The following is a 14,300-nucleotide window of genomic DNA, read 5'->3' as shown; positions in this document are numbered from 1 at the left end:
AATTTAATGGGGCAAATACGTCTGAATTAAATTTAAACAGCTATGGGGGTTCATATACTAATGAAATTTATATAATCGGTTTAAGTAGAACATAACCTTAAGATAAGTCCCTTTAAGCAATTTTTATTTTTTACACACACTCCCTCTTTTAATTATAGATAGAGATGTTTTTTAAAGTACTGTACATAGAATTGTACATATTTTTGATTCTTTGCCCAGTCACTATCTGTGTGGGAGCTGAATATTCTCAGTGTGTTTCTCCCCCATCATCCCCCAAAGTAATTTCTCCATATATTCCTGCTTCCTCCTACATCCCAAAGATGTTAAGTTAGGTTGACTGGTGATTCTAACTTGGCCCTGTTTGAGTTAGTGTTTTAGGTTGTGAAATTTACCTAATGTCAACCTGTCTATTCCATAAGACCCTCCATCTTTTTTTTTTTTTCTTTTTCTCCCCAATCCCAAAAGTAGATTTTTTTAAAAACTTTTGCTCTTTGCATCTTGCCATCTGAAGACTTGTTAGAGAGTGTTGGAGAATAAAAAAATAGCTTTAATATGCCGTATGTACACATGGAATAAGTAATTATGTTGTGATCTTTTCAAAACTGCATGGAATTTTAGTAATAACATATTGTAGCACTGTGTGATGCTTGCCAGTGTCTACCTAATTCATTCCTGCATCATTCTTTTAAGTAGCTTGCTGCCCTTAGAGGGACAGTTCACTAGTAGGAAATTGTGTGACTGTGGAAGACTTGCCATATGTATAGGCTGCCTGTGGCTGGCACTGGGGGCAGTTGAATACTCTTAGCTGGTGCTATCCCCAGGGTAACACAACTTATCAAGGCTATTATTGTATTGCCATCTTTTTAAAATTGCTTGTCCCAGCAGTCCTTTCCAACTCTTTGTAGCAGCACACAAACTCTTGGAAAAGCTGGGGCAGTCTTCTATTTTACTGCAGTTCTGCAGATTGCAGCACTCATCAGAAAGGATGATAAGCACTGTGCTGTTGTGTGGTGCAGCAGGGATGTTGAGTGTAGAGCTGTCATGTGGTGCAGCATTGGTGTTTAATGCATCAATTCTATGCAATGATCTGTCCATTACACGTGGGAAGAGGAGCTTCTTTGTATGAAGTTGCTGATGTTGCAGTCTCTTGGAAATCTTACTTTCAAAACTGACACTGCAACCAGCATTCTAGGTTGTGTATCTCAGATTCAGAACTCTCCCTTCTTGGCAGCTCTGTATTGCCTATATAATATGCCTAATCCCTTGTCTGTGCATTTCCACTGCCATCTCCGCCTTACACTACTCCTCTAATGTAAGCGGCAGCACGATTTGCCACACTTTCACTAGATTCATGAGCCAATCCATGCCAGGATCCTTTCTGAAGCTCCTCTGGTGACTGAACACCCAGTCCAGTGAACCTTAGCCGATGAACATATAGTTGTGGAGTGACAGATGCACCTTAGATCCTGAATCCCAACCTCAAGACTCTTCAGCAACTCATTAGAACCCAGAAAGTTTATTTATGGTCTACTTGGTACTTTGTTGAGTCAGACTGTAAGTTTTCTTCTAATCCCATTTCTCTGAAACCATGGTTCACGCTGCTTTAGGTAGATTGCTGGCCTTGTATAGATGGGTTACTTTAGCTGCACAAGTTGAAAATCACACAACTGTGGAAAGCTTGCTGTTTTTATAGGCTCCATTGTAGCTGATACTGAAACTGCTCATTTGAATATGAAATGTTTGCTCATGCTGTTACAGATGCCTTCCCCAGGCTGACGCATCTTGTCAGTGCGGCTATAATATTTTACTGACACCATTTTATTTTTTTTTTTAAATAGACCAAATATTTGTATGACCATCTACTGTGAAACCTGTTACAAACATGAAGCAGTAACATGACCAAGAACACAATGATTATAACTATTTAAATGGTCAGTATACCCGCTATTGGCAACAAATAGAAGTGTATGCTGATGAAATACATTGTATATACTGCAAAGTCTGCCAAGCTTTCCTTTATAGTAGGGCCACTGCTGCTAGAGATTTCATAAAAGGGCAGTGAAAATGTAAAAAATACATAGATGATTGACATATGATGAATGGGTTAATTTACAACATTACATTTGCAAGCAGGTTTGAATCTTTTGTCAATAGTTCTAAAAGTATGGTCCGCAAGATGACAGTCATTATATCAGGGCAAAGTTAACTTTTAAATTGTTCTGATATGTCAGTCTGTTACATGTTGAGGTATTTATTTAAAACAGCCAGGATATTACTCATCCTGTATACTAATAATGTAATACGTGTTACTTTCTGATCACTTGTTATTACCCCCTCTCTCTTTCTCTTCCTCAACACTTATCCAAACTCTGTCCCTGTCAGTTGAGCATTCATTGGTCACCACATGAATATCTACTTTAAATTCCATTCCATTGATGTCAGTCTGGAGAGCCAATCTCTTCCCATTCTAATTCATTAATTCCATTTAGTTGGTGACGTGGCCCTAGTGTTGGAAACTGAGAACAAAGCAGTTCAATTTTGCCTTAAATGTATGGATCAAGTGCATTAGCTTGACCAATTTCTTCTGTTAATTCTTAGTTTTTTATTTTTCATTTTTTTTGTTGTTGTAGGTACTTGGGTCTGTTTGTGTTACAACATAATGGTAAGTTAGACTAGAGTGCCTTGAGGTGTAAACAGAAGAGATCTTCAGTATGGATGTGTTTTAATAAAAATGTAGAAAAGCACACTAGTTGCAGGATATATTAAGCCCTTTAACATGATTAGGAGATACTATGTCTAATGTTATTAAACGCCCTTACACATTATGTTAATTTATGTGCGCCATTTTCAGCAGTATCCAATGCTGCTTGCTGTGGGAGAAAGGAGAGTAAAAATGCAGATAGTTTGCCACTAATGAAATAAGTGACAGAGGGATTGTTGTAATACAACAAATAGTGATGAAAGCAACGGGTATATTTATTCCCAACTGTCTTTAAAAGCCCTGTTGGGATAGCAGTAGGCTTTCATGGGGAAGTGCAGTAATGCAAAAGTATCCCTGGTTTTTGTTAGTCTCCTATAATTTAATTATATTAATATATTAATACTAATATTAATAAGTTGCTCCTGTCTCTGTAAAGATTAACGCATCTTTTAACTTCTGCTGTGTAAATATAACAGGTTATATCAATCCAGTGCAAACTGAAATGCTGGAAAACAGTCATTTCCCATGAGAGAGAGGATTTTTTATCAGTATTTTCTCATGTTTCCAAACCTTTTTAGACATGACAGCAGGCTCCTACATTGAGTAAACACTCTTGTCTCTGTAGTTTATACAGTACTTTCAGATTGGTTATGAATATTATAATTTACCTGGCCTGTGATAATGATTGTTTTATGGATATTTGCCCTGAACATTTGTTGTGTGTGTAGAGCTTAAAATGATTGTTATAAACGGATCTCTGTAATACATAACTGCATACGCATGTTTCAGCCAGAATGAAGTGCACAAGCAGTATACAAAATATGAGATCCATTGGTATACTGTATTGGTTATGCATGAATGCAATTTTCAGACTTAATACATCTAATTCATACTTGTATATCTCCATCTAACTTGTCCTAAGGCAAGTGTAGCTAGTTTTGTATGTTTTATTTAATTCTTTTGGATTTTGACTTGGTGTAAACTTTATGCACTTCATATACTCAAGTGACTGGTAAAAGGATTATTAAGGAATTAAACCAGTAATTAGGAGTTGTTAAAGTAGCGGTATTAAGTTTTTCTATTCCCAGTTTGACTTTTCCACTCCCGTTGGTGCTACCAAGTTGACTGCTGTTATTTGCTCTTCATGGCAGAGGCTTTATCATGGATCACTGGTTTAAATTACGAATTGAAATGCAAGTACTATAAACACTAGATTAGAATTTAGTATTTTTCACGTTTTTCACAATCCTGTGAAACATGCTTTCTTTTGAATAAATCAAAGTATTGCTTATTATATTTTTAACACAAATAGGAATTTGAACATATGCATTTCTTAATTAAAAAAACTTCTGATATTAATGATAACAAATGAGTCATTTTCAGTATTCCAATGAGGTAAAATGTGCTTTTGTATATATATTGTGGTGAGTGGCTGGGGGTGGTACTCAGCTGGGACACCCAGGACTGGAGGAGGGCTTAACCTCCTCCAGACCACAATGGGGCGACCACCCTGGTGGCTTTGGGGACCATGGGAACAGGGCTTAGAAGCTCAACACTATAGGGGCCCGTGGTCACTGCCAGGGGGCGCCCAGATGCCGGAGGTGCCCTGCCCTCAGCACATCCGCCACACCCGGAAATGCTTCGGGGAAGAAGACCAGAGACACCCGGAGTGCTTCCGAGTGCACGGCCAGAACTTCTGCCACAACTGGGAGGGCCGGCAGAAGGTTATCGGGAGGCACCTGGAGCTTGTCCGGGTGAGGATAAAAGGGGCTGCCTCCCTCCATTCGATGGCTAGAGTCGGGAGTGTAGTTGGACAGAGTCTTGAAGGAGAGGAGTGGAAGCGGTCAGAAGAAGGAAGAGGCATTGTTGAGGGCCTGGACTTGGGGGGAGTTTTGGAGTTGTGTGGCACTTTGTAAATATGGGGTTCGTGAAAAAACATGTGTTGGGTAAAATAACTATGTCTGCCTGTCTGTGTCCGGGCCAGGTTCCACAATATATACAATTTTTTTTTTTTTTTTAAAAGTGCACCTTTTTGTTTATAAAATGGCACTGGATGTTGGTCAAAAATTGCCCTCCTCACTCACAAGCCAGCCTCAGGGCATACCTTACCACTGCTTAGCTAGCAAATGAGAGAACTACTTTAACAGATTTAGGGTTTTTTTTTTTCTAACATTTGCTTGAATATTCAAGTTGATTTTGTGACTTCTGTCATCATGCTAAGAATCACAGTTCGCTTGCAGGAACGATATATTTGTGCTAATCTGAAACTGCAGGCCAAGGGCAGGAGGAAGCATGACGTCAGGAGTGGGGAGCTGGGCTGGGCCCTCCTCACTGTCCTGTTTCACTACTATGCAGGTGGAGCCACGGTGGACAGCTTGTTCTTCATAATCTGTGAATTTTAACACTTGGACATCAGAAATTAAGCTTCCTTGTCTTATATTATATGAAATTGTTTATCATAGATTTTATTATTTATTTAGTCCTTTTCATAGTAGATGAATCTTCAGGATCTATAGTAAAAGTTTCTTTCAGTTTTCTGTTTACAGTATTTTGTTTGAATTGCTAGATGCTTAATGGTATGTTTTCATTTGTAGCTTGGTGGTGGCTGTGAGCTGGCTATGATGTGTGATATTATTTATGCTGGAGAGAAGGCACAGTTTGGACAACCTGAAATTCTTCTTGGGACAATTCCAGGTAAGTGACCTTTACTAGTGCATTTTGTTTTTTGACCTTTAATTTCACTTGCTGATTTTGCAAGTTGGATAATCATTATTTTGTTCATGCTATGCTGAAGCTGTGACTAGTTTAGTATAAAAATTGCTTTTTGTTTGTTTTGTTTTGTTTTAGTTGCATGGATAAAAAGTAGTCTTTCTTTAATGATCTGGGTTTTTTTTTTTTTTTTTGCTGTTTTTCAAAATAACAGTACTAACAATTTTCAGAGTTTCAGGACAAAGCAAATAATGACAAAATGAAGCATTTTTGCAGTAATTAAAACATATTTTACAAGTGTTGAGCACTCCTTAAATAACATATATATACATAACATATAAAAACAGCCCATTTAGTAATTTACCAACATTTTGCAGATTGTTGATTACTTTTATGCTCGCAAGCTATGATTTTGGGCATTTATTTTCCATGTTTACCTCTAGCCAGAGGCGGGAATTTTTGTTTCTTCTCATCATATGGCCTACTGTCTTCATTTTGTGAAATGTGGTTTCATTATTTAGGAATATGTATCCTTATAAAGGAACCAAAGCCAGGCTTGCAGTTATCTAAGTCACCCTGCTTTTAATGATCTGCAAAATACATTATTTTTATTTGACAATGCTATTTGTTAAATTAAACTTAGCTAAATCTCCACTAGTTGGAGTGCATATGAGCTGTGAGTCCCTTTCATATCAACTGATAATCACAGACTGCTTTCTGCTTCATTTGGTATAATTTGTTGGTACTTGGGGATGCAAATTTTGATCACATTTCATAATCTTATTAATAACTGTTAATTGTTAAAAGAAAGACATTACATAATAGAGAAAATAATTACTGAATACATTCACCAGAAAATATTTTATTTATAAATTTCTAGCTGTCCTCTGTGGCTTCGCCCGCATAGAAGGGAAACAGGACAGTGAGGAGGGCTCCCTACTCCTGATGTCACGCTTTTCCCCTCCTCTCAGCCCACAGCCTCTGCCTCGGATTAGCGCGAATATATGGCTCCTGCAAACGAACTATGATTCTTAGTGCGATGAGGGAAGTAGCAAAATCAACTGGAATGTTCACACAAATTCTAGAAAAAAACCTGATCTAAATCTGTTAAGTAATTCTCTCATTCACTAGCTAAGTGGATGTAAGATATGCCCCGAGGCTGGCACGTGAGTGTGGAGGGCCTCGCCACGCTCCCCTTGGCTCACTGCGTCTCTTTCAGATTTGTGCAAATAAATCGGTACCGCAAGCAAACTATGATGCACAATGAGAGAGGTCGCAAAATCAACCAGAATGTTCAAGCAAATTATATGAAAAAACCTAATCTAAATCCGTTAAGTAGTTCTCTCGTGAAGAGCGGACAGACATGCAGACAGACGTTGGATATTGTGTGTGTGTGTGTGTGTGTGTGTGTGTGAGAGAGATGTGTGTAAAAAATATATTTCAACATTAAATGAAAAGAAATTATTAATGATCAGTTTTGCATTACTGAGATTCGTTTATTGCATTTTTTGGTGAGGAATAATTATTAGACAAGAAGCACAGCTCTAATGGAACTGATATTGTGGGTGATATTTGAGTAACTTTTTGCCATAATTAAACTACATATTTTAATGCACCAGTAACTATAGAGTAAAATATTCTACCGAGTCTCAGTTCAAAGGGGTGAGTGAACTAACCACCTCAAAGATTTATGCATCACTCTTATCACAAATAACTATTTTGCATAGCTTTTAGGCACTGCTGTCACCTGTATGTTTCACTGGAAAATTTGTGTCAGTAGTACCCTCCAGTAGTTAATATTGACACTTTAGTATAATAGACAGGGCTTTCATTTAATTTTTGGCATGGTGTGAGGGAATGATCCCTCCACCAAAACAAATTTGAGGGATTTTATAGGGAGATTTCAGTGTATGAGTTTTAGAGAATGATATGATCGAGTACCAGATTTATCTGACCATGCACACTATATTTTCACTTGCTCCTTTTATTCAGTAAATGAAAAGTAAACACTACATAAAATCTGCAAAGGTATGGCAAAAACTGTCCCTTAAAAAAATTCTTTACTACTCTGCTTCAGAAACATGTTTGATTGCAGGATAGTAGAGAATGGTGAGTGTTGCGCAACAACCAAGTAATATCAAGCCATGGCAAAAGGGCGAATTTGTGAGTTTGTCTAATTGATTGTTTTTAAATATTAATCCAGTTCCAAATGTTAACAATGTTTGTTTTTCTCTAGCTTAAAGTCTACTCTTACGCTAAACATTCTGTCTCTCTCTCTAAAAAATTTGGCAAACAAAGGTGTAATAAGTTTGACCTTTGAATAGTCCTTATACTCTCAGTTCTGTTTTTTTCTATTTATCTTTTTATGTAGCATTTCTCTACATACTAAACCACTTTGCTTACTTAAGGGTTTCTTTACATTTTTGCTTAGGATTTTGGTCTAGTTCAACCAGATCTGCTATTAAATAAAACAGAAACACAGGGAAAAAATTCACAGGTCAAAAATTAATAAACATTTTTGAGCAACCCAAGCTATACACAATTAGTATATTAACTACAAAATTGAAGTCCATCAAAAAAGTCAATTATCAATGTTGATGCTCACCTGTTTTAACCTACAGTATGTTGATGATCAAATAGTTATGGAACTAAAAAGATAACAAATATGCATTGTTTAAGTTATCAAGGGAACTACCTGACCTAAGCTCAAGGAACCCAGTCCTAAACCATAATAACAATATCTTTGCATCTGTAGTATTTTTACTGTAATAAGACCAATCTGTCTCCCAACAGAGATTAAGATCCGACACCTGCCATGCCATAAGTGCAAAATTACAGGCAGTAAATGAGCATCCAAATGGTTTAGTAATTAGCCTAATGGCACCTTTGCCAGAAGGGTTTACAGTAGTAAAAAGCTTATGAATCACCATGTTAGGGCTTTGCAATCCACAATACACAAGGTTTAAAATGAATTTTGAAATCGGACACTTTATGTATTGTCTGTTGTATGTGTATGGTCTGAAAAAAGTAGTGAGTATCTTTTCAAGATTCTAGTTGCATAGCATATTTTACTGTGTATTGATTTGTATTAAACAAATTTTCTCAATTATTTACAAAGTAAAACTAAATTATCTATTACTTTAGTTTGAAGTGTATTGGCATATACAGTACTGATAACACTTTTTGAAAGTAGCATCTTTTTTTAACAAACAAGCCTGTACCTACCTTTGAAAAGTCATTGAATTTATTTTTATTATTTTAAGTATGTGATTACACAGATTGTTAATTACTGCTTAACAGTTTCCTGCCTTTTAACAGGACTGGTTTTGTATTTATAGGTGCAGGAGGAACTCAGAGGTTGACAAGAGCTGTGGGCAAATCACTGGCCATGGAGATGGTTCTCACTGGGGACAGGATCTCTGCCAAAGAAGCCAAAGAATCAGGTATAGCTTTTGCTACATAAAAGATGTGTTAGTAATTTTATTATCGGTTATTTTGAAAACATAATGCCTTAGTGTCATGTTTAGTACTTTCATCACCCCCTCCCGACCCCACCTAATTTCATGCATTATATGAAATTGTCAGTGTTTATTCAAAGTGAACAGTTTTTCTCCAAATGATATCTGCAAATAAATTGTTAGTTTTATTATATGGAGAGCGTAAGTTTCAGAGTGTGACCAAATAACATGGTTTTGGGATCTTTTTAGCTTGCTTTACAATAATTTAACCTTTCACAAGATGAAGTACGCAGCAATTGGTATGCTTATTTCTATGTCTACTTTTGAACAGCTGTGACTATAGGATATTTTCAGAAGCAAAGAGTTTTTGCTAATACCACTATTTGCTATGTTACAATTAAGTTACAAAAGAATGCAATGTAAATGCATTGTATGTTTAACAAAATAATTACCATTTTGTTAATGGACCCTAATCACTTTTATTATAAAATTTTTGTAAAAACAAAACCTGTACCGTTGGCTAATTATGGTATCCACCAAATCTGCCTAAACCTGTAGCCATTAGAATGTAAAAATTCTGTTGACAGCACTCTGCTTATATGCATTTAAGCTTTTAAATGTAATTCGCCTAGCTTGGTAAGGTTAAATAGATTTATTTGTGTTAAATCACCTTTTTGGTCTTCATATTACTGTATATGCAAAGACCTTTTCCATTGGAAAATGATGGTTGCACACCCTGAGTGAGAGTTTACTGAAACTAACCACAGCTCTTCTTGCACAATTTCTACAGTCAATGTTCACTTTTCCACTGTCCTGATAGTTTTCCATTGTGCTATACTGTGTCTCTTTCTGTGATCTCCTATGATCATCTGTATGGCTCTGTTCAAACAGTGCCCTGGGAGTTCCCACCTGCTTCCTTGAACTTTCCTGAACTTGTCAAATGTAATGGTAATGTTCCAAGGGTTCATGGAATACAAAGCTTGGCATACCTGTATGACCTGTTGGTGTCAGTCATCAATCCTGCCTTGTCGATCTTCATGGTAATATGCTGGCTACTAAAGCACAGTTTACACCCATGACCACATGTACTTTTGATATTATTTGTGATTCATGTACACTATACATGCCATCCACACTTGTGTCAGTAATCTTTATGTGCATGCCAATTGCATGAATGCAGCCTGCTCTAACATTATCATATGTGGAGTCATGGGGGAATGTACTGTATATGCATATCACCTCACGCTTTGTAAAGATAACAACAACATTTATTAAATAGCACATTTTCATACAAACAGTAGCTCAAAGTGCTTTACATATTAAAGAATAGAAAAATGAAAGAGACAATTATAAAACAAAATAAATCAACATTAACATCGAATAAGAGTATGGTTCAATGGCCAGGGGGGACAGAAAAAACAAATAACTCCAGACAGCTGGAGAAAAAATAATAAAATCTGTAGGGATTTTTTTATTGATGGGGGCAAAATTCAAGAAATGCTTGATTTTGACATGCATGAATCAAAAGGTACATTTTATACAAAACATTATACCTTAATACCACCTGAGGACTGAATTAACTATGTGAAATACTGTGCATTATGTGTGAATTTGTGGGTGGTGTGGTTGTCTCAATAAGTTTTTGCTGTCAGTAAATACTATATATATGTATATATGTATATGTATATGTATATATATATATATATGTATATATATATATGTATATGTATATATATGTATATATATATATATGTATATGTATATATATATATATATGTATATATATATATATGTATATATATATATATGTATATATATATATGTATATATATATGTATATGTATATATATATATGTATATATATGTATATGTATATATATATGTATATATATGTATGTATATATATATGTATATATATATATATATGTATGTATATATATATGTATATATATGTATATATATATATGTATATATATATATATATGTATATGTATATATATATATATGTGTATATATATATATATATATATATATATATATATGTATATATATATATATATATATATATATATATATGTATATATATATATATATATATATATGTATATATGTATATATATATATATATATATATATATATATATATGTATGTATATATATATATATATATATATATATATATATATATATATATATATATATATATATATATATATATATATATATATATATATATATATATATATATATATATGTCACAAGAACGAGACATTGACAGATAAAGAGTTGGGGCAGCCACCGTATATTGTGGTATCCTGGCTGCAAAGTCGCTTTTCTTTAAAATACAGAGCACTGAAGTGCACACAACCGAGTCCAAAACAAGACTGAGAAACAAAGGAAAAGGGGCAGGTTTTAAAGGGGAGACAGGAAGTGAGGTCGATGGATCTGGCACGTGGTCTTCCACCATTGGCTCAGAGTCGGAGGTGACATCAGAGGGACTGGAGCTGGTGTGGCCGACTTCCATTGGCTCAGTCCCGAAGTGATGTCAGGAGATCCAGGTGAAATCCCCGGGATGGTCTACAGGCAAGGGAGAAAAGAGTCAGTGCACTCTGCCACACCCCGCATGCCTCCAACTGCCTTCACTCAAGCCCTTTAGCTGCCTCCCATGCGACGCGTGTGACAAGGCCCCCTTAGCCCAGACCCGACGGGTCGGGCGACTCTAACCGAGAGGTCGTGAACCCGAGAAGAGCATCAGCGCGCGGAGAGCGCCCGACGATGAACGAGCAAAACTTGTACGGCTGCAGGTCAAGAAACCACCGGGTGACCCGCTGATTCGACTCCTTGTGGAGGGCCATCCACTGTAGGGTGCATGGTCCGTGACAAGGGTGAATTCCCGCCCAACAGGTAGTACCTCAGCTGAGTAATCGCCCATTTAATCGCCAGAGCCTCCCTCTCCACCGCAGCATACCTGGTCTCCCGTCCAACAGTTTCCGCTCAGGAACATGATGGGGTGCTCCACACCATCGACGCTTTGGCTCAGCACGGCGCCCAGGCCTGTGTCCGCGCCCGCCTGGAGGATGAAAGGCAAAGAAAAGTTAGGTGCCATCAAAACAGGTGTGGACGTAAGGGCCTGCTTTAAGTCACCAAATGCAGCCTGTTTTTCAGTCCATACCACAATGTTCGGGCCCTCTTCTTTGTTAAATCAGTCAAGGGCGCCGCTTCTCAAAACCGGGTACAAACCGGGCGGTAGTACCCGCTAACCCGAAAGGCTTGGACTGCCGCTTGGTTCATGGACGGGCCATTTCAGAATGGCATCAATTTTGGAGCACTGTGGCCTTACGGTACCTCACCCACCAGGTAGCCTAAATATTTGGCTCGCTTAATCCAAGAAGCATTTTTGGGATTAATCCGGAGCCCGGCCTCACCAAGTGTCCGTAATACCGCTTGGACATGCTGTAGGTGTTCCTTCCATGTGCTGGAATAGATGACCACGCCATCCAGGTAGGCAGCACTGTATGAGTTATGAGGTCAAGCACTTTGTCCACCAGACGCTGAAAGGTTGCTGGAGCCCCGTAACCCAAATGGAAGGACACGATACTGCCGGTGTCCGCTAGGGGTACTAAACGTTTTTTTACCTTCGGAGTCCGTTAAAGGAACCTGCCAGTACCCTTTCGTCATGTCAAGTGTGGTCAGGTATTGAGCCTGTCCAAGCCTCTCGAGGAGGTCGTCCACGCGTGGCATTGGATAAGCATCAAATTGGGAGACTTGATTGCCGACGGAAGTCATTGCAGAACCTCCAACTTCCGCCAGGCTTACCGACGAGCACAATGGGGCTGGACCAGGGACTATAACTTTCCTCAATCACACCTAGCTCCAGCATGCGCTTGATCTCAAGCTCCACTTCAGCCTTTTTGCCTCGGAAGACGATACGGGCGTTCTCGACAACAACCCCGGCTCTGTCACGATGTTGTGCTCAATCAGAGAGGTCCTTCCGGGTTCTCACTGACTACCTCCAACGGTCCGGATAACTGTTTCCAGCTCCTGCCGCTGTCTGGGACTTAAGTCCGTGCCGAAGTTAAGGTCGTGTGTGTGAGCGAAGAGTGAGCGGGGCTGGCCGGAGGAGGGATCGGGGTCCCTGTCCTTCCACGGTTTCAGCAGGTTCACATGATAAACCCGCTCCTTTGGCCCGCATTGGGTTGACTCACCAAATAGTCCACCAGTCCCTTCCTCTCCTTAACTCAGAGGGGCCCTGCCAGTGGGCAAGCAATTTAGAGTGGGAGGTAGGCACTAGGACCATGACCCGATCTCCGGGCGGAACTCCAAGAGACGTGCGCGTGTGTAGTACCGGCCTGTGCTGCTTGAGCCTCCTCCATGTGACTTTTAAGGACAGGCCTAATTTTCCAAATCTATCGCAGAACTGCGATATACTCCAGTATGTTTGTGGAGGGAAGAGCCTCTTCTTCCCAGCCTTCTTTCAAAATATCTAATATGCCCCGAGGTTGTCGCCTATACAGTAGTTCAAAAGGGGAGAACCCCGTGGAGGCTTGTGGGACTTCCCGATAGGCAAAAAGGACGAGGGGGAGGAGCTGATCCCAGTTCCTTCCATCCTCGCTGACCACCTTACGCAGCATTTGCTTGAGAGTTTGATTAAACCTCTCTACTAATCCGTCGGTTTGAGGATGATACACCGAGGTCTTTAAATGCTTTATTTTCAGTAATCTGGCAGTCTCCTTGAACGTTTCCGAGGTGAAGGGGGTCCCCTGGTCTGTCAAGACTTCTTTGGGGATCCCCACGCGCGCGAATACCCCTAGTAATTCCCGTGATGATGGCTTTAGAGGTAGCTGAGCGCAACGGAACAGCTTCGGGTATCGTAGCGTAATCCACGAGGACTAAAATGTACTTGTGTCCTCGGCTGAGGGCTCCAGGGTCCCACCAGGTCGACCCATTCTGTGGAAGGGAACGCCAATCAGTGGAATAGGAATGAGAGAGCACGGTCCCTCCTAGGAATTTGTCAGTTGACACTCCGGCAGGAAGCGCAAAAGCCTAACCTCCTCATTAATTCCTGGCCAGTAGAAACGGAGCTTGATCCGCTCCAGAGTTTTTCGGTGCCCAGGTGGCCACCTAGGAGGTGGGCGGTGCTAGCTCACAGACCTGCCGCCGGAAGGTACGCTGCACTAGCAGCAGCCTCGCCTCCTGCCCGCCATGCATTGCTACACGGTAAAGGAGGTCATTATCTAGCACAAAGTAGGGGCCCTGTGGCATCGACTGATTAGTGCGCTGGCCATTGACAAGGACCACTGCATTTTTACAAACTTCAGGGAGTCATCATTCCATTGCTCCTTCTAAAAGAAGCCGGCGCTTTTAAATTGGAACCGCAACACGGAGAGAGGGTCAGCGCCGACCTCAATGGGCGTGGTTTCCCGCGCTCCGCG

At 39.2% G+C, this 14,300-nt stretch overlaps 1 protein-coding gene across 1 annotated transcript in view; it reads left to right on the top strand.

Annotated features, from left to right (window-relative positions):
• Positions 1-14,300, top strand: part of echs1 (enoyl CoA hydratase, short chain, 1, mitochondrial) — a 38,574-nt gene that overhangs the window by 17,445 nt on the left and 6,829 nt on the right. The window contains exons 4-5 of the mRNA XM_039773713.1: positions 5,296-5,395; positions 8,749-8,853. Coding sequence (XP_039629647.1) covers positions 5,296-5,395; positions 8,749-8,853 — 205 coding nt within the window. The remainder of the gene's footprint in view (positions 1-5,295; positions 5,396-8,748; positions 8,854-14,300) is intronic.

The sequence above is a fragment of the Polypterus senegalus genome, chromosome 1 (assembly GCF_016835505.1).
Source record: "Polypterus senegalus isolate Bchr_013 chromosome 1, ASM1683550v1, whole genome shotgun sequence".
Taxonomy (NCBI): Eukaryota; Metazoa; Chordata; class Cladistia; order Polypteriformes; family Polypteridae; genus Polypterus; species Polypterus senegalus.
This window is presented reverse-complemented; position numbering and strand designations above follow the sequence as displayed.